This window comes from Copadichromis virginalis, linkage group LG7 (assembly GCF_057382275.1).
Source record: "Copadichromis virginalis isolate Kocher_CV1m ecotype Utaka linkage group LG7, C_Virginalis_male_GT1.1, whole genome shotgun sequence".
Lineage (NCBI taxonomy): Eukaryota > Metazoa > Chordata > Actinopteri > Cichliformes > Cichlidae > Copadichromis > Copadichromis virginalis.
Genome location: NC_140624.1, coordinates 13,021,060 through 13,048,819, shown reverse-complemented (window position 1 = coordinate 13,048,819; position 27,760 = coordinate 13,021,060). Strand labels below are relative to the sequence as shown.

The 27,760-nt window shown below is 41.4% G+C and overlaps 1 protein-coding gene across 3 annotated transcripts in view; it reads right to left on the bottom strand.

Moving 5' to 3' along the window:
• The window catches only part of scaper (S-phase cyclin A-associated protein in the ER), a 58,285-nt gene that overhangs the window by 1,758 nt on the left and 28,767 nt on the right, over nucleotides 1-27,760 (bottom strand). For all 3 annotated transcript variants that reach the window (XM_085461823.1, XM_085461825.1, XM_085461824.1), the window contains 8 exons: nucleotides 27,593-27,719; nucleotides 20,102-20,217; nucleotides 13,496-13,619; nucleotides 11,361-11,590; nucleotides 9,649-9,804; nucleotides 7,324-7,558; nucleotides 5,779-5,928; nucleotides 90-281 (listed from right to left, as the gene is read on the bottom strand). In XM_085461823.1, the coding sequence (XP_085317949.1) occupies nucleotides 90-281; nucleotides 5,779-5,928; nucleotides 7,324-7,558; nucleotides 9,649-9,804; nucleotides 11,361-11,590; nucleotides 13,496-13,619; nucleotides 20,102-20,217; nucleotides 27,593-27,719 (1,330 nt within the window). The remainder of the gene's footprint in view (nucleotides 1-89; nucleotides 282-5,778; nucleotides 5,929-7,323; nucleotides 7,559-9,648; nucleotides 9,805-11,360; nucleotides 11,591-13,495; nucleotides 13,620-20,101; nucleotides 20,218-27,592; nucleotides 27,720-27,760) is intronic.

Sequence of the window (27,760 nt, the reverse complement as noted above, 5' to 3'; positions counted from 1 at the left end):
ATATCCCAACACGTAGTGGTGATCAACAATTGTGTATTTAAGTGTTTTTACAAAGCACAGTACAAGTGTGACAATGTTTCTATATTTACCTGAATGAATCTGGCCAGCAGCACGCAGCTCATCTCCTGCTGCAGGATGACCTTGTTCTCAGGGTTGTTGTAGCAGGCCGAGATGAGCGAGGGAAAGAGTACTTTGATGAGGCGTGGGTGGCTAAAGTACTGGAAGGGCAGCTGACACAGTTTCTGCAGTACGCTGGGCTGGCGGCCAGATTGCACTATCACCTGGAACACACAGGGAGCGGGGGATAGTCAGTCACCGAGCCAGTCGGTGGCACTGCTGGTTGTAAATCAACGCCCTGTACACCTCCCACATGTAAATCTGCCACTAAAAACAACACACCAACAGCTATTAGGAGGAGACCTGGGGGCGGTGGGGGGCACAGCCTCCCATGACACAATCACAGGCTATAAAACAATGATGGGATGTTTTGTTGCAAAAACGGTTATAGCGGAGCTGCTGTAACATGCACGAGGGGAAGCGAGAAATGTGAAGCGATGTTATCGTTTGTGACTAAAACGTCACTTTCGAGTTTCGCGTTAAGGTCTTTAGGCAACGCGAAAGCAGGAGGGAATCCGTGAAGGAGTGAAGCTCAGGTTGAGAGGGCATTAACAGGGCAACAGGGTGGGGTGGCGTGTGAAAGGCAGGCTCCACCGACAGCTTGGCCACCCCCACTTTAAGAAATGAGCAATACCATTAATGGCATTTTCACCAGGCTGACATCCTGCTCTCCATCACAGCCAGTCATTCTTACATCCGGACCACCAGTATTAAAACCAAATCACTCGCAGCCTCATTTGATTAGAAAGGTGGCTGCTGCAAAGAGAGGGGTCTCCGGCTAATGCTCTGGTCATCGCCCCTAAGCTCGACAGGACCATCAGCACGTGGTCGAAAGCCGGGAAGGTCAACCTGTTAAAGCCTGGCTGGAAAAACATCCCGCGTTGCTTTACAGGTACAGACTCCGCGCCAATGTAAACCAGAAGGGCAAGGAGAGGTCCACGAGTCCCAGTGACATAAATTCACAAGATTTACAAGATTTTAAAAATACTCTCTGTAATACTCTTCCATTGGTTTCTCCTTTGATAATGCACTTTGAGTTCGAGTAGCCGGATAAACAAAGCGATAATTCATTGCTTTTTATCTGTTCAAGGTGAAGGTTCTCAGAGCTGGCCTCTACAGCGGAGTTCAAAGGGACATAAAACAGTGTCATTCCCCCATCATCATTTGTTTAAAGAATCCATATGGACAGTCTGAACTTTAAGGTAACACAAGTCCTTGAAAAGGGCAGAAGCAGTGAATTTGTCAACCTGAAATGTAAGCACTGGGAGAGAGCACGCAAATCATGTGTGCACTGGTGTGTATTACTATATCACTGAAAACCTTCTCTCAGTATCCGCAACACTTTTCACTCACTTTTCTTCCCCTAAGGAATTTGGGGACCCAGACATATCAATCCATTGACGAAAGCAAAAAGTTAGGTTCTGGTTGTTTCTACATGTAGGGCTGCTTATTTTCACAGGGTCTAGATTTAGTATTTTATTGCTACTTCTTCCATTAAAGCCTACATTTTATCTTTTGTGTTGCAACGCTGCCTGAAGATAAAACTGGAAACAAGGGCGTGGAAATTTATGCACTCGTATTCATCCGAAAGCCAAAGCTATGATTATGCAAAAGCTAAAGCATCTCTTCGTTCTTGTATATTAACGCAGAGCATGTTGGGGTATCATAATTTAACACCGCAGCAAGTACTGCATGTTTGAGCAGGAGTTCTAAGGTGATCCAACACACAAATCACCCAGGGATCTCATAATCCTCCACTACCCACAATTCCATCTTCAGCTGCCTAAACAAATTGTCCAACTTCAAGTGCCTGACGCAGAAAAGGCATAAAACACAGCCTGGTGGCAGCGACAGCCTGGAGGTAAAAGAACAGAGTCGCCTGCCAACTTTCCGCACCTCTACTAGGTGAAGAGCGGCACCGGAGTCTGAAATGGCTTCCAGCTAAAGATTATGCTTTAGCATTACTTCTCCCGGCATAGCTGAAGTATCAGCGGCGCAAAAGCTCGACGTCATAAAACTAACAACAAGCATGTGAATCTCTGCGTCTGGTCCACGTATAACGCAGGCCCTGTAAAACCTCAAGTGTCCTGGCTGCTCTGGTCTTTCTTAAGTTCAGAGACACGGCCTTTAAAAAAAATGTTTTTATGATGCTCCATTACATAACTTCCTCACTGGTCACAATGACAACAACAAGAGTGTAAAGTTAATGTTCTGAAACAAACAAATTCCTGGAAAAAAGCCAGCGTCAAAGCTGAAACCACAATTTAAAGGAGAAAAGGAAAAAAAAAAAGATTGTAATTATACAGTCTCACAATACAGTACACTTCTCAAATAACATAAATAGCCTGTATGGATGAGGTTGGCATTTATTTCTTACTGATTAAATTTGTAATGTCACAACTGTGGATGCATTTCCAAACACCTCAGGAGGAACCAGAGCCAGAGTGGGGTCATATATCTGACACTTAAAGCCACAATATAAACCAGATTCAGTGGGACTCCTTTACTGATAAGAAAAGCAGCACAACAGACCACATAAAGCAAAGTTTCTCAAATAAGTGTTTAGTGCTTTTTTACAGCAGTTACAATGGCTGATGGGGATGTGTGCAGGACGCTGTGTAAACTTCCTCTGGACAATTGGACGTTAGCCGCAGACACTGACAAAAATGCTCCAACTTGACGTTTAAGGTAACTTTTTTCAAAAACGAGCTCACTGTTTACACAATAAAGCTCAATAACTCTTTATTTATGAGCTGCCGCTGTCTTCCCATCCCAGATTTACCCAGTGATAATTCTGCACTGAAGCTAGCATGACAACAGTGTTACAGACAAATGGAAACTCCTCACTGAAAGGCCCGCGGGAATAAAAATATCCTCAGCTTCACTTAAAATCAGCTGGACCTGTGCTTCACCCCCGGAGCTGGGTGTAAATCATGGACTGAGCTAACAATCGGGCACTCTTCTGCCAGTTAGTGGAGTGTGTATGCATGTCTGTGTCTCTCTCTGCCTCTGTTTACTCTGCTGGGTGATACAGAGTGTGCATTTCCCGCTGCTGGCTCCCCATGGTCTGCACGAGCTGCACTTACCCTGCAGGCAGTAAGGGCTTGGTTGTCTTGGCAGTAATGGACTGCTGAAGGAAGAGTTTCAACATCAGGTTAACAGGAATTACAGGCCTAAAGCCTGGTGTGGGCCTGCGGGGCAGAGGAAACGCCCTCAAAGAGAATGGGAAGAAGAAGACTGACCCCACAGAGAATGATGAGCTCAGGAGGTGTGTGTGTGTGTGTGTGTGTGTGTGTGTGTGTGTGTGTGTGTGTGTGTGTGTGTGTGTGTGTGTGTGTGCGCGCGCGCGCGTGGGATGTTCAGTCTAGAGACAATCCATAGCTCATGTAAAGGCTACTGGTATAAAAACAACCGTTTATGAAATATAAGCACAGAAAAATTAGGTGCTCTCAGATGCCTCCAGAGTGAAACATCCATACAGTACCTGAAATCAGACCCGCTGTGTGTGTGTTGACAGCACTTGTGTGTGGCTTCCTTTGCTTGCGTGTGTGTGGCAATTTTCCATGTGCTGTATTCTTAAGATTTCCACACTCTAAAATTGCTTTGTCTTTCTAAAAGGCGAGCAGGAGTCAGGTGGGTTAACATGTCACCAGTTTATAATTACTGCCCGTCAGCTTAAGATCCAACATCATCACTACGGATTAATGTATTAAAGACACGGAGATTAACAGTGCATCTCTCTGGTGAAAAAGGAAATACAGTTTCATGTCAGTCAGCTACAAAAAAGATTTCACTTTTGTCCTTTTTTTGTGTCAAAAATTCTTTACAGACACAAGCAGCAGACAATGAAACACATGGCTACATGACTCGGTGGCCCCCGTAAGCAGGGACACACTTATGAAAACACACAACCCTACATATGTCACTCTCCCAATGGCTTTTTGTGTGACAAGGTGAATTATTCATGCCCCCCAGAGCAGAGGGAATATATCACTATGTAAAGGGGCTGCTTCAAAGTTCTGCTTTTTATGAGCAGCTTTATTTCTAGAGCATATATATAAACAAAAGCTGGTGTGCTGACAGTGAATCAGCAGTCTCTGTGACCGCACAGGCCTTGGGTTGGGCCGCTTTTGTGTTCTGCCAGTGCTTACATTAGCTTGAGAAAAGCTCAAGCTGCTCTAAATATTCTCCTTAACGCCATCCATCTTTGGTGCAGAACTGAATGGACGCATTCCAGGAACTGGACCACTGGCAAAGATCAACTCTGTGTGAAGGTTGTGAGGGATCTTGTTTCCTGACAATCTATACACAAATGTGTGTGTGTGTTTTTTTTTTCTTTTAAAGATCCAAATGCAAGGTAAGTTCAGGCAGCTTCCAGGTTGTGAAGGAAGTTTTTGCATCAAATTAGCATCATGCAAATGTTTTAATAAAATATGGGATTACATGTGCTTTGTTATCATCGCTGTGGCTGTGCAAAGACAAACAGTCTTAACGCTTAATTAGTCAAAATAATATGCAAACTGGAGCTACAATGTCCAACAAATGCAAATTATGTACATCAGAATAATTAAATTGGGGTTTGCCCTCTGCTACTATCCAAAGTAGCACATACACTGGAGGCACCTTTAATTAGAAGTAAAAAAAGAAAAAGAAAAAACGGCACATTAAAATCTGTAACCAGCCCATAAATTGTTGTGATAGGGGCTGATTGTAACAGTGTGGGTGTAGACTGAAGCGCTGGCTGCTGCCTGTGTGAGACAGGCTTAGCTTAATCAAAGGCCAGCCAACTGTAGCACGACTAATCAAGGGGCCGGTAGACGGGCCATGCATGACAGCCAATTACACAGCAGCCAGGTCTGCACCATCGCATCCTGCTCACTTCCACAGTGCCCCCTAAGTAGTTGTAACACCAGGACCAGCACACAGCCCCACTTTTAAAAGGAGCGAACAATAGGTCGCTCTGTGGGACAATAGACGACACGCGGACCAAAACCAGGAAAGTGCCAAGGCGTGAATCTTTAAAGAGGTGCTTTTTGTTACAATTACAAAACGACATCCTTTTTAAACCCCTGACCAATTATACACGAGAAGAACAACAGTAAGATGATTATCACCAGTCTTTTTTAAACTCAACTGACAACTCTGAACAAGTGTGAGCAATAAATGTAACTAGTGCGGAAATATCTAATTAGCTGACAAATAACAGAAAATCTGTTGCAAGTTTTATAAGCGATTAACAGGATTAAGTAGAGGTTAAATGATGCTCATCAGTTTTAGTGCTAAATAGGTAATCATTTAAATATTTTTTTACAGATTTTAGTTTTCATCAGATACAAAAGGCAATCTGAACAAATAGATGGCAAGAAATAAATCGAGAAAATCATATGATGATCTCATAATCCAAAATAAAACTAATAACTTCTTAACGTCTTCTGAAGGACTCCAAACAAATTTTCCAACAAGATTTTCTTTTCTTAAATGCCTCATCTATGAACAGTAAAAACTAGATGTCAAAAAAAAAAAAAAAAAAGGACAAAAAGTTACTCCTCCCTTTATGACAAACAAAATATATATATGTGCAGTGTTTATGTTAAGAGTAGCTTGGTTTACAACACAATTAAATATGGTGCGCCAGTGTATCTTAGGTTCAAGCTAGTTTACCTGGTTGTCGGGATGGTTAACGGTGAAGTATCCCACACAGATGATGACTTCGTGCAGCAGCTCTTCAGATGATTGCTGGGTACAGTACCAGAGCAGGGAGCTGACGATGTGTCGGAAAGCTAGAGACAGGCCCTCTGCCCCTAGAACGGACTGACAGGTCACAGAAAAAGCACGTCAGCGTGCATCACAGGTAATTTAGATGTAAACTGACTACGACTGTTATTGTAAAGAGCTTTTACAACAATTACAACACACAGTAATAAAAGGTTATATATGTTTTGCTGGTGGGAACAAACTTGGTGTACGTGTATAAGCAAATCAAAGGGGGTCTGACCGTAAAACACCCCGATCCCACACTGAAATGACATACTATTAGCTGCCAGCAGACAGTATTTATTAAACATGTCAGCGTGACAAAGCGCTATAAGATCATCACATGTTGCACTACAAGCTTGGTTGTGTTAGCCTTTATACATAATAAAAAAATAAATGAATTAAATAAAAAATAGGAAAGTGAATTCAGGTTTTGTGTCATGAAACAAAATATATTTAGCAAAAAAATAAATTTAGATTAAAAAAAGAAAAAAACAAAAACAAAAAGGGAAACTGGAAAATAATAGCGAACGGCACTGCATTCAAACAAAAACAGGCTCTTTTACTCTTTTTGATGAGGTTTTCCTAACAATGACTTGCAAGTTTGTTGCTGCATTTTTCTGCCAAAATGCAACTAACTGTATAACCCAGTTATATTTATACTGACTGAATTCTTGTGAAATTCCCTTCTAAACACAGCACTGAGAGCTTATGTGGTTGCAAACTGAGCCTGAACAATAGCCTCAATGCAGATCAACCATCCATTTCAAGTATATTATGTACTAGCTGTTGCAGAGCGGTAATGCAAGACACGAGGTGATTACAACTCATGGCTTTTTTTTCCTTCTTCTTAAAAAAACCCAAAAAACCAACCAAAAACCAGAAACCACACATTATTTAAAATGTTCATAAAACTACGACAGTAAAACGCTTTCATTTCCAGCTGTTTTGAGTTGCCTGAATATGGCGGGTCAGTGAGAGGAAGCTGCTTCAAAGTAATTACCACAAGACATTAAGATAATTAACAGCATTCTCGCTCACTCTTCTGGCTTTCAGTCTATGCGGTGACTTAGCACAGTGAAGCTGTCGCCCTCCCCTCCTTGCGCTGGGTAATGTATGGCCCTGCATACAGTGATAATCACTCGCTTTCTGTTCGAACTGCTGACCCTTACTGCTCTATTCAACCCCCCCAAAAAATGACCTGGGGATGGGGGGTGTCAAAGGGTACCTGTGTTTATGTGCACAGGTCATCTTTGTCATGGGGAGAATAAAGTCTTATAATGGAAATATACTAACACTCAGCTGATGATATACACAGATTTATTAAATCCAGGGCACTTTTAGGTAATTTAAATATTCTCCTGCTTTATATTTATATTATGTAACTGTCAACAATGTGCAAAATCTTTATTAATAAATAAAAAGGAATCAGAATACATTTGATCATTTTACCTGGAAGGCAGACAGGTCAAGAAGGGCAAAACTGTTGAGGAAGCGGATGCCTTGTAAAGCCACCTGGATGACCCCAGGGCCGTAGGGCTCCTGACTCTGGCAAGCAGACTCTGGCAAGAAACTGTGAAGCAGGATACAATACAGGGTGTGCACCACCCCTACCAAGTCTGTCGACTGCAAGAGTGCCGTCAGTCCAGTTGGGTCCTGGCGTTTATTGTCGAATATACTGGGAGCACTAAAGAGGAAGACATGCAACTGTATGCTCAGAAACAAAAATACAAAAACACAAAACTAAAATAAATCGATGGGGAAGAACACTGACAAATAGAACGACAATCATACTGGAACACATTACACAATACTTTAGGAAATACTTTAAATATTTTGTTCTTTTCTGCAGCTGATGCCACATCCCCAAACTAAGGAGACAAAACACAGCTCAGACCTCGGCAGCTTCTTGATTTACTCACCAGACACAAGCTTAAAAAAGATTTTCCTTTAGATAAGAGATACTACGCTGTTAACGCTGCTGGATTACCTGACTGGGGCGAGTGGAAGAGCACCAAGTTTGAAATGTACTGTATATTACCCGGCTGGATCACACGGCAGCTCTCAAGTTCATCTCCTGCCATTTGTGTGCCTCTGGTTTATTCATGGAATAACACTTTTTCATTTTGTTGCATGCAAGAAGCTTCCAAGCTGCTTCATTTTTGACTTAATAAGTACCATAAACTGACAGCCAGATTAGCTAAGGAGGGAGACCTTCAAGATTCAAGATTAGCCCTTTCCCTCGCACTCCTCCTACAGTAAACACAGCAATACCGCGATGTGAAGCTCATGGCAGTGATTTCAAGCTGGTAGACTGCAGTGAGTTGGCTGACAAGGTGCTGAGCGCTCTAGTACATTTACTCAGAGTCTGTCTCGGGTTTGTTTGGCTCAACAAAGACGTTACCGTGTTGGTTAAGGGGACTGGCAACGCACTGTTTTTGTTATACTTGCATTTAATATAAAAATAAATTAAAACAATAAATAAAATTACAAGATAATCTTGGCAGACAGGCAAGTAGATCAAAGCAGGACAAAAGCATCATAAGAATTAAACAGTTTGTTGGTTTAGGTTTTTAAAAGTAAAAACGTCATAAAACCCAATCTGAGACTTGACTTGAGAAACCACTACAGGAGATAATCATCAAAATTACTGCAATCTTTAAAATGAAAAAAGAAAAGAAAGTAATTACTGCAGTAATGTTTTTCAAGACTCTCCGTTGCAATGCGGATGACTCCAGTGAAAACCCTAGGCTCGCACAGAGACAATTTAAGACTCCTGCAGCAGCACCCGCTATGATTTGCAGCCATGCAGAATGGAGGGTGTGTGACCTTTGGATGGAACCTACAGTGCATGCTGATACTTGATGTTAGCCAACAGGCTTTGTGTGAAATATGCTGCTAGGCAAGAACACAGCCTCGTAATGCCATTATAATCCCCTGACACAGCAACTGGCATGGCACAAATATCCCACTACCCCATGAGCACTCTTCTGCATGACACACAGATAGCCGTCGCGGGACAGAGCTCACCGGTTGCTGCTTTTAGTGTCATTAAACACCGTTTTCTCACAAATATTCAGTGTCATCCAGAGTTCTAGCTGTTCTTTGGCACTGCAGTGTGAAGCAACTGGTTATTAATACTGCAGCACATTATAGCTGGCAAGGTATAGCAACACAGTGTCTGACACTGAAAATGTTAAGTTTGTTTAGACAACACTGCTACTTAGATTTGGGATGTCAAATTGCATTTAAAATGTCATTTTGAATATTATTCTGATATTTCTGTTATTACGGTCCCCCTTTTCCCTTTAAAGTCAAAAACTGTGGCACTGATGTCCCTTGGTGTGATAGTATGCTTAGCCTCCGTCAGCGGCGCCACTGAATCTCTTTGAGTAGAGGTCACCGTAGCACATGTGGGTGGGCTCCCCCTCCACTGCAGGCTAAGGTTTATGGTGAGTGACAGAGCACTGGGTCAAGTAGATGCCTATCTCCATCTTCAATAACGACAGCTTAGCCAGCTTGCTGACTGGAGTGAATGACCTGCTGGCTGATTGCAGAGGAACGACAGATTTGTTTGAGTAACAAAGAGAGCCGTTTTTATGGATCCTTTTGACAGTCCAAAAAAAAAAAAAAAAAGAAAAAAGAAAAAAAGAAAACACAGACAGTGACTCAGCCTCTGTCATTACTTGTACAGAGAGGTGTGTGTACTGATTGTCAGAGGACGATCAAGAGATCACAAAGATGTCGAGGTGTGTAACGAGTAAGAAACAGGCTCACCGTCCAGTTACGACAAAGCACAGCTTGCACATGCTGTGCAGCAGAGCCGAGGCTTGCTGGAGGAAGGCTGACATCTTGGGCTGCTCATCTACAGGACCTTGGACTGACAAGAAGCAGCCGTACAGCTTGTCAATCAACCCCATGTTTACCACATAGCTGGAAAGCAAACAGAGAGGAAAATGCATACCGGGGTTTATTCAATTTGTCCCTAAATGTTAAAACAAGTTAAAAGTGGGGAACATTCTTGGTAAAAAGCTAATCGCACAGGCAAACAAAGACCTTTACTGTGCATACCTTCACAGTGGTACAGCTGAAAGCCAATACCTCACCTAAGCCATCCACCCCCTGCTATTACTGTGATATCTTCAATTTGTCTTTGCCAATGACAGGTCTCATGATCATGTTCCCTGTACTCTTTCAGCCACAAATCACTGCTAATAGTATCATTAAAGGGCTGTTGTGGCCCCTGTGCCAGCCCAGCTCTGGGCCCTTAACAGTCTCCTGACCCGAGGCTAGTCTTCTCAAAGCTCCCGCATGCGTTAACCTTTGGGTACAAAGAGCTTACGGAAATCTAGAGGGAACTGCAGCTGCCAGTCCAGACTTTCAAGTTGCTGCTGTGAAGTCAGTTTTCCCTCGTCTTATCACCATTTTCAACGTTCACTTCTTTTGTATAGCGTTTCTGTTAGAACTGTCACTCACTGATCTCCTCTCCAAACAGGTGATTATGAACTGAAATGGACACTTGAACCAAGTGCCATTGTTTTGACTTGATCCTCTTCCACGTCTTTACTTGGGCTGAAAGGATCTTTCATCACACTTTTGTCCTGTGCCTGCTCTCTGTTTAAAAACCTGTTTGGTGGTCGCCCTTGCCACTTCGTGTTGCACTATTTGATCATGCACTGGAAACACAACACATACAGTGGACTAAAAGCAGCCCAAAACAAACTGAGAAACCAACAATGGGCAGAAACGATGTGAGGAGAGTCTTTAAAGTGCTATATACAATAGATTGTTTTAAAAAGGGAGACTTTTGCAAACACTTACAATGTTTTCATCTTATATTCTTTCTCGCATACACATTTTAAGACAGTTGAGGTAAATCTTGCATTTGTACTCAAGACTATCAGCCTGAAGACACCATTTTTCTCAGGCCCTCTCTTGCCTCTAGGGTTATAACTGGGTCAGTGGATGAGATTGGTGGGTCTGTGCAGCTGCTCTGTCCAGATGAATCATGGTTTGTGGGAGGGATACTGGAAAGACTGCACTAGTCCACAAGGTGTCATGAGGCCGGGCCTGCCTTTCCTCACAGTCCACATTTCTCCATCACAGCCTCGACTGCTATAGCACAGACCCACATAGCTTGAAAACCAGGTTCAAGGGTAACTTTCAAAGCTTTGGAAGTGAGCGTATCATGCCACTTTGTGACTCTCCCCCCCTGAGAAGCAGATTTTACTTAAAATGTAGCACAAGCTGGAAGGAAGCCAGATTATACCTCATTCTCACACTACTCCCATTCTAACAAGACGCTGCTTGGACCGCTTCCAAGCAAACTGTCATTCTGTCAGGATATTCTTTACATAAGGCATGTTGTTGACCAACTCTAAACCCAGTGAAGAGGAGTCCAGAAGTGATGTGCAGGAGAGAAAAAAGGGAGCCATGCAGGAGGAGGAGAAGCAGCATGAGAGTAGTATAGAGCAACGGAGGGAAAATACCTGATTAGATCTTGTGTGCGAGTGTTGAAGGACTCTGCGGCAGAGCTCTTGACCTTGGCATCTTGGGAGGAAATGCACGTGTTTTCACCTTGCCCAGAGTCAGAGATATGAGGCCACAGGGACCCCAGGATGGTAGAAATAGTCTGAAGAAGGCCTGTCGTCAAACCCTCAAAGACTTGTTTGTTTACACTGCGCCCAAAAATGGACTTGTCCTCATCAGGGACGTAGAGCTGTTAGAATAAAAGAGGGGGCGTGGGGGGAAATGTTGAAATAAGAAAGCACAACAAGCAATTATAAACTTATTTTATCTACACTAGATTTTTTTTATGAACCCTAATGTTGAGAGACTACAGTAGAAATATAATATTAGAAGCTTGAAAACTTAGTTTTCAGCATAAATTTTAAATACAGTTTAATTAGCAAAGATGTTAATGTTAAATTCTTGCAGATTTTCCCTGTTGGAAACAGAAAAGTAGCAGCATTAAATAAAATCATTTCTAACAAATTGTATTGTTATACTGTTAATTACATTTAATTCATGCAAGAATAATAGACCTTTTATCAGTGGATGAAAAATTAGTTTTTACTAACAGCTACAATTAACACCATTACGATATCACAATAACGATTTAACACTTCAGATAAAAATGCATGGAGGTGCCGAGGCTGTAACCATAACATATGGCTACAGCCTCTTATACCTAAGCCATGTTACAACCAGAACAGTCTTAAAAAAAATTAACAGCCATTTACAATTGTCTTATATTGACAATATTACATTTTAAAATATCAGAATGTAGTTAAAGTCATATCCCCTTCTCCAAAGAAATGCAAAAAGCTTTTCAAAGCATTTCTTGAGGTATGCAAACCTGAAACATGAAAAAGATATACAATAAACCAGCCACACGACAAGATATAGTCCCAAATAAAAAGGCTGCAGAAAGAAATCAAACAGCACAGCAACACAAGTATTCGTCTCATTTTTATTTCCAGGCAAACTTCACGAAAACAGCAGCCCACCGCTAAAATATAGTGCTACTGTTTAATGTGAAACCCCGCAAAGGTCGAACCTTCCCATTTGGTCTAATGGTTAGGGTGAATGCTGACAGCGTAGGTAAATCCACCGACATTCTCCACAAATCTAATTAAAAGGGGGCATGTTCATATGGCAGTGCAACCCCCACTGCTTTACTCTCACACAAATTCCAAAACATGGACGCGCACATGAATATGTGCAGGCGTAGGCAAAACTCAAAGTTATATATATAAGTTGTAAACTTAAAAAAATCAAACAAATAAAATCACAACTTATGAATCGAATCGGAGTTCGAGTGAATGTTGAGCTCAACTCTTAATCTGCAGTCAACGTGAGGAGAAAAGTTAGTTCATCCTCTGCGGTGCTGTTGGATATGTCAGTCAGCAGAGCAGCTGTGGGGATATGTTTTATATAAACTGAAGCATACAGGCGAACCTCTCCCTCTGTGCCCTAAGGAAATATGACTGCTTGGATTGGAACTCGACTGGGGAAGGAAGCCCCAGTAGAGTTCATGCGTGCACCACAGCCCTGTGTCTGTGCCTTGTCCTGTCTGGGTTGCGAGTGTAGGCGGCTCCAGTGAGCCGCCACCGTTGGATGTGTGGAGCGGACTGATGTTTACAGTCCTTCTCTCAGAGTGCTGAGGGATATGGGGCTGACATGCCGCCGCAATGCAGCCTCCCATGCCCGCGTGCCTCCCCGAGTGACTATGCTCTCACATTCCCTCAGTTGAGAGGCATCTGTGGAGAAGTCGGGCAACGGTTTGTTACTCGCTAGCTCTTTGTCATACTCTGTCTTTCATTAACACTGCGGTTGTAGCAGACAGCAGTAAAAACGCTGCTTCCTTTATGGTCAAGCCAGTGTATATGAGCAGATAAATGTAAAGAAAACATGGAATTCTTAACATGTGCAACATTTATGTGTGGCTAGGAGAGAGGCTGTGTTTGTTTGATCACACCTGGAAGCACCCTTTGAGCATGTTTGCCTCTATATTTCCTGTACTTAATAGGAATGTAAATAATGTTGTTGGCAGAAACTAATCACACAAAACACTGTATTACATTGCATCTCTCATCTTCTGCATTGGGATGCACACACTTACTGTTAGCTGATGCAGCAGCAGGTCCATAAGGAGGACTATCTTGTTGCTAAACAGCACATAGGAGCAGTTGAGCGCGCAGCAGGAGCATGCCAGGTTGTAGATATTTACAGCAGAACAGAGGGATCTAACAGAAAAAGATGACAAAACTGTTATTGATCAAAAGCTTGACATAAGACAAACCTCAGGGCACAACGCTTTACCCCTTCCAATTTGTTAAAGAACATGAACTACTGGGATGTAAACGTGACCGGGGCACTGACAAGACTATCTGCAGGCATTAGAAAACCAAACACACTCTTCTATATTTGTGGTTCCTTAAGGGTGCAGTTTGTCTTCACAAGTCAAAAGCATATCTCACTGACAGCAAGAGTAAGGAAACCGATTTGAGATATAAAACACTCATATCAGCTACTTATGCGCACACTCCCTTCACGAGAGCCACCTTCAGAGGTGCTGAGTTCAATCTCGGTCTCATCTTGGCAGAGATGGTGCAGCATTTCCGCTGGAGAGATAAAACTATTTCTCTTAGCAGCTCCTCACAGCACAGCCGCCAGGCAGCCCCAGGCAGCAGTCAGCGCTGAGCCCGTCAGCGTGCCTCTGTATTATGTCTACTCTACAACAAGCCCCAGAGAAGATTAATGCTTCAGATAACTGACCAATCATTCTGCTGTGACTGCTACTCCCCCCCTTGCCCCGTTTCATCAGTTAATATTTTCTGACAACTGTATATTTTAGCCATTGGAGAAATAGCGTGTCCTATCTGCTCGCTGGAAGAAAGGAATCCGCCTCTCCAGTGCCTAAAGTAGGCCATGTTTATTTCAAGTGGTAAACATTTTGATATCTACCGAACCTTCACATCTGCTGCGCGTTTTCGGTCAAACCACACTGGGACTGTGAAGAAAAATGGATTAGGTGGAGGTTCACTAACGTCTGTCAATAACGCTGCCCACTTTTTTTTTTTAACATTACTGACAGAACAGTTTAAAGCTCTAAGACATCGAACGGTGTAACAATATGAGAAACATTATGTTTCGAGGATAGCAACCAAGTTTGACATCAAGGATTACGTCCATACACCTGAAAACAATGAGAGAGCGCTAAACAATCACGTCAAAAAACTACAAACTGTATCATTAAATGTGCGGCAAATACATTGACAGATATTTGAGGAGTTCATGTCTTTATGAACTGGAAAAAGTTAACTAATGGTTAAGTGCACTGATACGGGGAGCGTTTGTAGAACAACAAGGTGAGGTAACATGAGAACTCAACCAAACTTTGCTTTGTGTGCAGTCATGCAGCATCAGATTCTCACTGCTCGATTCTCGAGTCAACGTTGCACAAAAATTCGCTTCGACACAAACACCAAACCGACAACTCAAAAACTTTTCACCCATGAAAACACTGGTAGCTGCCGTGTACAATCTTCAAAGGGACACGAATTACTTTCGGTCACGAATTACTTTCGGTCACCGGCGTGTCATTCGAGATTATGTGACATCTGAGTGAAGTAGTGCACAATAGTAGGGTTATCAAATTATCGATCAGATTAAATGGCAAGGAAGGGTTTGACTTGATTACTGTCATGTTAGCATTCAGGTTACACTGAGATTTTGAGGGTTTGCAATCTGCCAAATGCTTGTGTGGAATTTTGATGGATATAACTGTTTTTAGGACAAATAAAAGCAGAAAAAAAGAAAGAAAGAAAACTCCAAATAAGTCATTAGAAATTTATTTATTGCACTGTCAAATCCCCTTTTTATTGTCCAATCTAGTGCTACGGCACCGACTTCATTTTGTTTCACATTTTGGTCGGTCTGTCCACAGCTGAGACTTTTTAAATGCAGTCTATCCGTGACTTCATTTTTTAAAGTGTTCCCATGGTGACAAAGTTTAAGTATACCCCTGTATTCACATTGGCTGCTGCAAAACACTTTTCCTTGTGAAAACTGCTGTTTCCACGGTTTAGCGTCCCATCCCTGTGACTAACTGGTGACCAGTCCAGGAAGCGTCAGCTGGGATACACTCCGGCTGCTCCAACAGCTCCTCAGCCACCACCACCCTACACTCCACCCTCTTAAAGGAGACTATAAGGACACACTGGATATTTACTTTACTAAATGATACTACAAAGTGTATTATTAGAACAAAAAAAATAGTCCAACAGTAGTAGAACAGTTAAAACTACTTTTAAAAATGAATTCAAGGCAAGACTGATCAGGGTATTCTTATTAAATTGCTTGGAAAGTAGTAAGAGAGGCCTTCAACTCAATTAACTTCTCATGTAATGAGCATTCAGTTGCTTTGTAACACAGCTAATCAGGGCTGTCTATGGCCATCTCTTAACAAATGAGTAAGCTGTCAAAGGCGTGTTTGAGCTATATGCCCTTACACCAGAGTGTACAATGAACCACCGCGGTGATCTGTCTTTGGTTTCCTCCCACCTAATTGAGCTTGATGAGCACGACACCTGATAGTCCAGCCCCTCTGGGAATCTCACCCCTCTAAACAGCCCTCATTGACAGCTCCAGTCAAAGATTTTGAGGAACAATTTGGTAAAGTGCCACACCACCCTTTCTCGTGTTACACCAAAACTTTGTGGGGACTGATGTGCACCAGTCTATTTAAACTCTCCACATTCCTCACCCTACACCACTATGGGATTCTCATTACATTGGAAATATTGTGTTTACCAGGTTTCCAAAACTGCTGGCTATCCCAGGATTTAAGCTTTTAAGTATCAACATGGATCATCACTGGTGGACTTGGGAGCGGAGTTTAAGACAGACCATAATGTGTAAATAAAAGAACAATGTACGTTCCCTACACTAAATTTAATCCCACACAAGCAAGGAATATTATTTTACATGAAAGGTAGGCATATTCATACAGACATGAAAGTAGTGCACTTGATCTTGTCTCGCACCCCCATAAACCACTTAAAACCACAGGAGCCAGCTGGTTTTTAGTGATCATAATCAACAAGGATAGGCAAACAAATAATTCAATAATATAACAGCACAAAACTATTCCAGAAGCAGAGGATTTGTCTGCAAAAAAACCCAGAGTGTGGCTAATAAACTCTCTGGAATAAATCAGAAGTAACAACCATAAACACAGGTTCCCTAGCGCTTAGACATACGGCTATGGATTGCAGCTATCTTTCACCCAAGTCCATTTATCAAGGTAAATGGCCAACTGTCTGTTCAGCTGACAACAGGACAACAAGCACATAAAAAGGGTCTTTATGCTTTTTGTCACTGCCTTGAGTTATCAGCAATGAGATCTGTGCTCCTCAACCTCAGTCTCACATTCCTCGCCCTTTCTGTGAGTTTCCTATGTGTGCAGTCAAGCCTGACGGGGGCAGCGCTGTAGAAATCTGACTAACTTCCAGATCAGGTTGAGCCCTTGCCTCTTAAACAGGGGAAGAAAAAGAATCCTAAGCCAAAATAAAAGGTGAGGAGCAGACCCATTTCCTTGTGCTGTCAAACAATCCCTTCATTCAGAGCTATCTAAATGACATTTAATTTGATTCTGCTGTTGATCTCTCCGATACCCTGAGTGCTTCCAAGACATCTACCCTGGCTGTCGTGCCACACTGGCCTGCTATGAAGGAGGAGAAATCTGATGAGCCGTCACGCCGCACCATGCACACAAGTGAAGGCACACACACCTACACACGCACACACTCCCAAATGGCGGAAAACATCCTGAAATAAAACCACAGGTAGCAGGTCTGATTTCACAGGATACAACAGGTCATGTGAGACAGAAGTGGAAAGACAAATTGGGTTAACACGCATGTCCAGGGACTGTAAACTTCTCTCTGGAGCTCACCTGTTACAATCACAGCGCCGTCTTTCTTTAAATTACTGGAAACTATCGACACAGAATATGACCAGACCCTCAGAAAATAAATGTTTGAATTTCATCTTTGCTACCTAATGGCACAGATCAGCGCCTCTGTTCCTCTCATTGTTCAGTTTGTGTACAGGAAGATAACACTTTGCACTGAGACTGTGAACATTTGTGCATTTTGTTCCCTTCCCCACTGTGACCCCTATTCCAGTCACAAGGACAAGGCATCTGCAATCTAAATACCAACTCAGTATAAGTTTCCATCAGTGTACAAAAAAATGCACTGGATTTAAGCTAAACTCATAATCTGCATTATGGAAGGACAGTAAAAGGACACCGGCTACAGAAACGAGGATCAACCCCTTCATTTATTTCTCCCACACTAAAGAAACACTTTCAACTGAGTAGGACAAAACAGCTAGATTCTGTGCAGCTGGCACACATGATGAGGGGTAAGATTCAATGTTCATCTATAAGATGATGTAGTTATGTATGCAGTCTTAACCACAAATATCAAAAAGGAAACCCAACCATAAATAAGGTCTAGTGATTCCTGTAGACATCAAAGTTAATAATATTTGGTTTTGTACAGTTAATTTGATAATACATGTAGACTTGTAATGGATTTTTCACTATAATCTAAGACTGTATTGATACAACAATAAACTGTGAGGATACAACCCTCAGCTGTGTCACTTAACATTAAACAATGTCTCTAATAACAATGACTTAAAATGGGGACAAATATGAATTACTGGAAAAATAATGAAAACAATGAAAATCAAAAGTAAGTTAAAAATCTAAACTGATGTAAATTCAACAAAGCTCATGCCAAAGTTTGGGATGTTATTGTGCCTCTTGTAAGAAATCTCTTCATCTGACGTTAACGACAGCGACTGCATAAACCCTGATCTAGTCACTCCAGCGACCACAGGGTTACACCAGAACATTAGTGGAGCCTCGTCGAGGAATTAGCTCATTAATGTAATGGTAACAAGATGGAATCAGCTTCCCTTGGGAGAGATATGGCAGGAGCATCTCGGCAGCTGCCTTTTTTTGTAAATCACTCTGCTTATCTGGTGGGAGGAGGTGATCAATATGGCAGCATCACTGTAAACAGATAATGTAGCTCACTCCGGGGTTAGCGTCTGTATAGCAGCCCATTAGGCCACACAGCAATCCAGATGACAGATAGTGATAAGCAGACGGCCGGGCTGTGTCCTTATGTTGCATCTCGTCATGAGCCGCCGACTGCACTGACCTGACTGACACAAGAACAGAGCGTGACCTCTGCTGCGTTTTACATTTTACAAAAACCATAAAGAAATCTCTGCTTACAACCCTCTGGGGTACAAAGTTACTGTAATAAGTGCATTCATTTATTAAACTGTTGTATATGTTGTAAATAAACTATCATACACATGCTTTTCTTCAGATAATCACAAAATCCTTTGTAGCTATTGAAAAGAACCATTCATTTTAGACCTTTTCAATAGCAAAAATAATTTCTTCCTCACTCAAGACTTTGCTTGTATTGTTACCCAACAATAGAAACACATGGCCCTAATAATCTACCTTTTCATTCAAGCATGTTAAAGAGATGTACAATGCCAAGGAGATTATTGTGAGCACGTTTTGTGCTGCAAAGATAGTCTCATTTCAACAAAATACTGCTTCGAATTCAGAAGTCTGCTTGAAATTCTTAAAGACTGCAATGATTGAGAAAGAGAGAACACAAAAAAAACCAGAAGAAACAATATACATGTGATGCCCTTTAAAAGCATTATAAATATAAGAAGCATTTGTCCATTAGCAGAGACTCAGAGACCAGTAAATGCTAATGAATGGGGGAAGCAAGGCCATTCAAGTCCATTACAGAGTCCCACTTGTGACTATGGCAGGCTCTCTGAAGTTATCTACTGGCAGGCCATGCAAGCGCCAGACCCACAACTCAAAAATATTTCGTACTCTAAATGATAGATGGGACACATGTGCTTTTTGTGTTTCGAGAGAAAAGAAAGAACACAAATTGATTACAGAAATGGAAATGCTTCCCATTTGTTGAAGGGCAGCGCTGTTATTCATTAATACATTTTGAGAGTATTTATTGAGATGAAGCAACTGTAAACGCTGATAAAGTAGGTTAGCTGACATTAGCTCCCTTGCTTTATGCGATTGCAAAAACGTTCACATGGAGCAAACAGAGCAGCAACTGTCATTGAAAGGATAAAGTCATAGAGGAGTCATTGCAGAGAAGGACTGTAAAAGCTAAGAGTCTCTGTGAATTCAGCAGAGAACAGACAGACAAACAATATGGATCATTCAGAAGCATCCCCATCCTTCCTTCCTTTCTTATCTTTTAGTTAGAAAAAATACAAAAACAAACAAACAAACAAAAAAGCAACATGTGATAATGTTAATACCACTGTATATTCAACGCTTTGGCTTTTATTTATTGCAACACAAAGCTGCACTAAGAGAACTTTGTCTTTTTAAAAATGAGTGTTTAAGGTGTGTACTGCCACAGATAAATAACCTAACCCGATTCTATGTTTTGTGTTTTTGTTGTCCTCCATGGTTATTGATTTATGTATTTTGTAGTCTAATCAGTATCTTTAAAATTCAAACTCCAACTCTGGTCAAGCCAGAAGCAATAAATAAATAAAGCAAACAATTAAAACAAAAAACACATTTATATGTTTTGGTTCACATGAATACAAAAATTCTTAATTTTGTGATGATACTCACTTGAGAGGAATGCGGGGAACTGCGGTGGGTGTGGAAGCAGCAGTGATGACCTGTAAAATTTGTTCCAGAGCAGACAGGCCACCGCCTACTTGGAAGGCCACTTGGTCTGCATTATTCTGTTGAGGAGAGGACAGAGAAAGAGCGAGGGTAAGAAAGAAACAAAGGTGTAGTCAGGGGACAGCAAGCAGCCGGCCTGACAGGGGATTACATAGCTCTTGCTGGAGACGGAGCCTTTCTTTCTCCTACAGGGGTAAAGGATTGAAATGTGAAACAAAGTGATCCCTAAAGTATTCCTGTTTAATCTCAAAAGTGCACAACCTGACTCCGCCCCACAACAGTGAACTTTCAGTGAAAGGCAAAATGCTCTGCAGGCTCCGGTTAGCATCAGGGTGGTCTCAATGGATCACAACAGGCTAAGTAAAAGTGAGAAAATGCCACGCAGGCGATCTAAGAACAGAACAACCCAGAGAATTTGAACTGTTCTAATAGCAAGACACTATAGCTCTACTGGATCATCACTATTATTCATCTTCTTTGGGTTTGAAACATTCCATTTTAGGTGAACTTTAATAAATGGCTGAATATCAAAGTGGCTCTGGTCAGTTCTTTTCATGCTTTTATTTACGACTGCTATATTATAGTTTACAAATACAAATGAGAGGGCAGTGGCTGATGCCACCAGCTGGCATGATTATAGAATACATTATTTCCAAACCGAGAGTTGAAGGCTCTCACACCAATAATATGGCAATGCATTTCAGAAAGCTATAAAAACGTCAACAAAATTAATTGGTTAAGATTTATAGATTAAATTTCCATCCAAGTTTGTTGTAGACAGCAAAACCTTGAGACTAGGAGTTTTCAAAGTTTTGATCACTGAGTGCCAATATAGGGATGCGGCATATGATGATAGTCAACCTGGAAAAAGCACAAATTAAAGTCTTTTAGTCAGTGTTTTTGCCATCTTTGTTTAGGGGATATTGGAGTTTCCTCATGGAATTCAGTAACTTTGGATGGGTTTGTAGTTTTTTAAACTCTCAGTGAGCCGCCTTAGGAAAATGTAGTCAGCACTGATGGCTGAAACAGAAGATGCTAAGTTAGCATCATTTTGAGTTCCTATATCACAAAATGACATGAACCGTGGGTAAATGAGATGCACAGTGGTATATTTTTTTTACTCTAGCACTACATAAATTATTATCAGGGGCTGCACTTTGGCTTTAGACAAATAGGAATTCGATTGGTATGTAAAACTTATTTAAAACAATAAAAAAAAATAAGGTTAGATATTTTAAATTTTAATATCTTTGGGTATTTCCAACTTAGTAAAAAGATTGGCAGAAATAACCTTTGCATGAATCTTACTAACATTAAATAGAAAAAAATAGAGAAAGTTTTACTTTGTTCCTCTGTTCAAACCAAACTTCCTTTTTGAATCCTAACCCTTAATCGGCATTATTATTAGATACATCTGCTTGTCACACATCACTTGTCATGTAATCAGTGAGGAAATGAACTAATAACTACAGAATTTCAGCAGGAACAAATTAATATTTAAGAAATATTTCTTACTTAAAATGATATCCATTGGTTCCTCTTGTTGAATTATTTTTTCCTTACTCCACTTACAATATAAAAATACAAATAAAATGACTCTGCAAAGGAAACCTATAATTATAGCGGATTAGATTTCTAACATCATGTAAATAGATAGGCCCCGTCTCCTGTGACGATAGATTAATTGGCAGTATGTGGGATGCTGTTGCTACAGCTTCTCGTACATCAACAAATACAAATCCTGGAGTGGGTACTGACTATGAGGCATGTTTGTGCCTGGCTGGATGAAGAGCAGAGGAAGTGGAGGTGAGCTGCTGACGGAGGGCCTTCTTCACACAACTACAGAGAGCCTACAGGTCACTCCTCCACCTAATGAGGTTACGGTCTCCTCAAAGCTGTGACAGCACTAAAATCCAGCCACTTCACAGTGCTTTTGTTCCACAGATGGGAAGTTGCCAACAAGCCCGAACACACTGAAAGACAAACGCTTTACTAAATTACAGATAAGCTCTTCATCTGTCATCTGTGCCGGCTGCTGAGGTAACGGCTTCTTAATTCCAGTGTTAAGACGGAAAAAAAATATTTAAACACGCAAAAAAAAAAAAAAAAAAAAAAGTCTTTACATTAAACATAATGGCAAAAGTCTCCATGACGCTCTCAAGAGTCAACGCGAACATTTTTAAAAGACCTTACTTGTGACTTCCTTTCTTTACACTGCCAAAGGTTTCCGTGTTTAATCAATTAGGTCTCGATTACCGAACTTGGCTCAACCCCTCATCAACACACCAACCTAAAAGCTTCTGGGCTAAATGAGAAAAGGCAGCTCATTCATAGTAGCTTCTCAAATGGTATTAGAGTGGGTAACTTGGACCTGCCCAGTCCTGGTTGTCTCCTGCAAAAAAATTAAAAAAATAACACAGAAAAGACTTTGTTGCTCAGTAGCTCCTTTCCTGTCCTGCTGACAGATTTATCTAGAACAATACAGGTGAAGAGATTAAGCTGAAGCTACCTGAACTGCTACCTTTAGGTCTACAGAAAACAAAATCAGACTGTGATGGTTTAAATAAAGCCTTGTTTTGTATGATAGCAGCCTGCGATCTAGAATTGCTGATCTTGCCGCCATGTAATGCAGTTGCCTTTCTAAGCAAATGGAACAAGCATCTGGCGATGATATATCCTTTCTCCAAACCCAAGGCGGAGCAACAGTATTCGTGTTTATATGAAGGTAATTACAATGACAGCATATATACACAGTAAGCTGAATTTGCATGCACACTTAACTGAATGAAAACAGTGTTCTGTTTCTCTAAGATCAGAGGATTCACAACTTGCATTCCTAAGAGACAGCTACAATAAAGATCCTCCATCCAGGGCTCCCAACAGGATACTCCAACACTTTGGGTAAGACTGCAAATAAGTACATTTCCCCAGAGTAGATAAGATTATCAGTTAGCAGTTCCCTCCCTACTCATTGTGGCCACCTTAGCTCAAAAACAAACAGGGAAACTAAATCTTACGCATTCACTCTAATGTTGCAAGAACTGGGTTGATGACCAAGCGAGTTGTTGGAGACTATATTCTTAGCCACATATCAGTGAGGTGAGGTGATAGCATTGCCAGCTGGTTTTTATTAAAAACAAACAAACAAACCCTATTAAACAAACCCACGATAGGGCGATCGTGGCTCAAAGAGTTGGCAGTTCGTCTTGTAACCGGAAGGTTTCCGGTTCGAGCCCCGGCTCGGACAGTCTCGGTCGTTGTGTCCTTGGGCAAGACACTTCACCTACCACCTACTGGTGATGGCCAGAGGGGCCAATGGCGCGATATGGCAGCCTCGCTTCTGTCAGTCTGCCCCAGGGCAGCTGTGGCTACAACTGTAGCTTGCCTCCACCAGTGTGTGAATGTGAGAGTGAATGAATAGTGGAATTGTACAGCGCTTTGAGGGCCCCGAAAAGCGCTATATAAATGCAATCCATTATTATTATTATGTCTTCTTCTTAGTCATTGCACTTTCTTTTGCATGTTTTTGCAGAACAGTATGGTGGCACAATGAAGCTGACCTTTCTCTATAAAACATCTTCGCTTCATCCTAAAAGATATTGTGTGGCAGTTGGTAAGTACTTCAGTATTCCTGCTTAAGTTATGGCCTAAAACATGTCTTATGAGGTCACACAATCTGTACATATCAAAGACAATCTTATAGTTGCAATATGGGCTGTGAAATCCAGTGTAAAATATTGTCAGTATATCTAAAACAATTACTGCATGCACATAAAGTTTTACTGTAGGCTGAATGTTATCCCTTGCTCTAATTCTTTGCATTAAACCAGGTTAACCATAGCCAAAGTATGATCATAGATTAAAGACGAGTAACAGTGCTTGAAGTTCTAATTGGTCTTTGAGCGGTAGCAACCTGGTAAAACAAAAAACTTAAGAATTTAAAAAAAAAAAAAAAGACTGGGCAAAGACAGAAAGTCAGAGGCAGCTCCTGAATAACACATCGGGAGGACTTAATCTAATTTTCGCCCTGGGTAACTATTGTTACGCCGGCTGATGGGAGGACCAAAGCAGCTGGTATTTTTTGCAACAGTGACCAGGAGAAATTGCTTTTCATAGTCACCTAAAACCAGACAATCCAATCAAATCAAAGAGGAAGGCACAACTGTGCTACCTCACGAACAGATGGAAAAGAACTGGCAAAGTAAATTAAGGCAAGACTTAAACTTTCATCTGGGTCTTCATTTATGTCAAGGGTTCATCCTCCCTCACAACCAAGTACACCAGATGATCATCTCCTTACATATATGTCATCATTATACAGCATGCCAAGTCTTCTGTAAACCACAATAAGGCTGCAGGAGTAAACACTTTAAAGTCAAAATTTCTAAGTATAAACATGTGTTTATACAAGTCATAATGGCATATGATTTAGGAGGCTGTGTGGAATCATCCATTTCCACATTTGCTCTTCATTCACAAACTTTATTTATTTCAAGAAAAAAAAAAAACACATGATCAATCAAAAGGCCACAAAAACCAAAACCTACCACAGAAGCCACAAACTGTCTTCAGCTAAATCTAATACAGTAAGAGGTTTAAAGCTATTCCACTACCCACTGGTCTCATGGTGGAGAAATAACAGGGCTGTTTGGAAGACAGAAATGACAGCCTATAGTTAAATTTCTGTAACACTGGAGCTAAAACTAAGAGACACTTTTCATCTTCCGCCAACGATCCAAATAATTTTTAGAATTATCTTCCCCATTTGGTTAAGCCAAAGAAAAACCTCCAGGTCTGATATAAGGATTTCAAATAAAATATATCAAACTTATCTGAAAAGTCTGCTTTATGAGTGACTTCATTTTTGAAGGGGGATAATTTAGAAAAATGAAACAATCATGTCAGCCTAGATTTCCCCAGGTCTACACAGATCATTCATTGGCACACTACATATTTAAGGACTGATGCTTTTGGGAGAACCTGTTTTCGACAGTAAATGGCAAAAAAAACCCACAAGAAGCAAGAAATATAGCAATAGAGTTGTTTTTGCACATAAATGTGATTCATGTCCTTTCTTACATGTAGCACAAATCAAGAGATAGTCCACTTCAGATGCATTATCACTTCTGCCAATATTCCGATTGGTTTAGATTAGGAAACTGTTTGAGCACAGAGTGCAGCAGGCAGGATACAGAATGAAAACTCACTAGCTGCACTGAGCCTTTATGCTATTCTATGCAGTTTAAAGATTGTGATCACACTGTTTGCAATAGTTGTGTTCTCACATGTACCTACACCAAGCTATATCGAGAAAGGTTCAGATCCGCTGTGCACGTGCTTGTCCGAGAACCTCAACATCTGAGTTTGCAACTCTCTTCAAAATAAACTGTTTATTTTAAACCAGAAATTAAAATTCAACTTCATTTAAAATGTGCCAGAACACTATGTTTATAATTTCACATTTATTAAATGAACTAAGTAATGTGTTCTCCCTCTTGTTTTTTGGAAAAACTTCTGACGCTGCTGATCTGGGTTTTAACCTGTCAGTCAGCTGGAGGCCCCAGTGAGAAACCCTGTAATCCTTCCACTCTGCCCTTCACCTTCCCCCATGTCCCCAGATACAACTCCCACCAATCCCACTACTCACTCAAATCAAGCTGTGAGTGCTACCTAATGAAAACGAAACAATCTTGGTGCAGTATTTGGCTCTCAGACCCATGCTCCTGCCCTTTTCTAGACAAGCTTCAGCTGAAGGGAATGGTAAAGACTTTGAGCAATATATAAATACAAGTGCTTAACAATAAGGCGAGTGTGCATTAGAAAGAAAGGGGGAGCACATTGGGAGAATTGCTTCTCTTAATCACCCTAAGTAAGGAGGGAGGGGGCGAAAAAAAAAAAATCAGGTTTGACACAAGAAAAATCATTAGAGGCCACAGGGGGAGAAACACAGTGGGGTCAGAGACTAGACGTAGCCTAGAGAGAAAAGAAGGAGTGAGTGGTGGTGGTGGTGGGGGGTTGGGACCCAAGCAGCAGCGCAGGAGAGGAGCATCGGGTGTTGTTGAAGGGATTAGGAGAGAAAGTGGAGACTGAATCAGATATGGGGGAGAAAAACAAATCTGTAGGTGAGTCAATGACATGAGAGATGCTTGTTAGGTCAAATAATCAAAACGGCTCCGACTTGAAGTGACTCAGGGGCCAGACAGCCATGCTGATGGAGACTCTATTTATTTGACTTTGTCAAAGGATTAAGGAGAGAAGCACTCCCCAGACTGCCTCATTGGTTAATCATGATTCGACACAACTTTGAATGGATACCACTGCAAAAAGATGGTAAAGGAGAGCTTGACAAAATACTTCACAGACTTGCTTTTAAACTGAGGAAAAAGACAAGGCAAAAGGACTTTCACTTGATTTGCTTATTGCAAGTGACACCACTGTTGAATGCAGTGCATCTCCTCTGGCCCACTGACCTGTGACCTCCCACTGGGACCACGTGGAGCTGAGAGGAGGAGTCCTCGTGTAGTAACAGCTTGCGCGCTAGTCACATCACACCGGTCCCCTCCTCTCTCCTTACAAAACACCATGCCACCCACCTCTGCCACTTTATTCTCCGTCTCCCTGGGGAAATTCAGTAATAGCCTCTCCAGCCGGCCCCGTCACTACTGATGGGACACCATAATGTCTCTATCCTCACGCCCAGAGGCATGCTCAGTGGGATGTTTTGATGGTTCAAACCACAACTTGGCAGGAAATTTATGCCTCATTACAGGAAGTGGGCCGTATATTCTCCTCATCATAAACATGGTGGCAGGTGTTTTAATTCCAACCCTCAAAGTCTCAAATTGATGCGACTTTTACTGTTTAAAAAAAACAAAACTGTAAAAAAAAAGGCAACAAGGCTTATAGAGCCTTGTTTCACCTGAACTGTATTCAAGAAAGTTTGCCATTACATTTTTAAAACATTTATTTATACAGTTGTGGTAGGAGTATTTATAATAAAAGCCAACCCCTCCTTGTTTTGTATAGTCAAATTAAAAGATCTTTGCTGAATAAAGTCTTGTGCATCAATTTCATCTGGAAATCCAATTTAGCAAAGTCTAAACCAGCGACATCTGAGTCGTGCAAACCACACAGACACAAGACAATGCTTGCTCTCGTGCTAGGAAGCCTCTCTATTGGTACCATGTGCACAGTGTAAACACTGTTAATCTGGTCTTCATTAGCCAACAACCAAAGGCAAGTTGGTATGCAGAAAGCGAAAACATAGCTCATAACTAAAAAGACGGCTGGCATGACCTCTGCACTGCGGCAGACTGCTCAGTGTAAAACCATAGATCAGTCTAGCATATTATGCAACCCAAAAACCTTTGTGATAGACCTTTATATTAAAGAAAAGGATGGCTTCACGTGCATAAAAACATAACAGACAGTTACCTGCTTCTCCAAGATGCGTGAGATCTCTCCCAGAGTTCGGTCCAGACCAGACACCTTGTTGTTGGCCCACTGCCCGCTATCTTGGCCCTGCAACTGCTTCAACAGGTCTTTCACCAACCGCTGCAACCTGAACATAACAGCCAAAAGTTATAAATCTGTTAAAACATC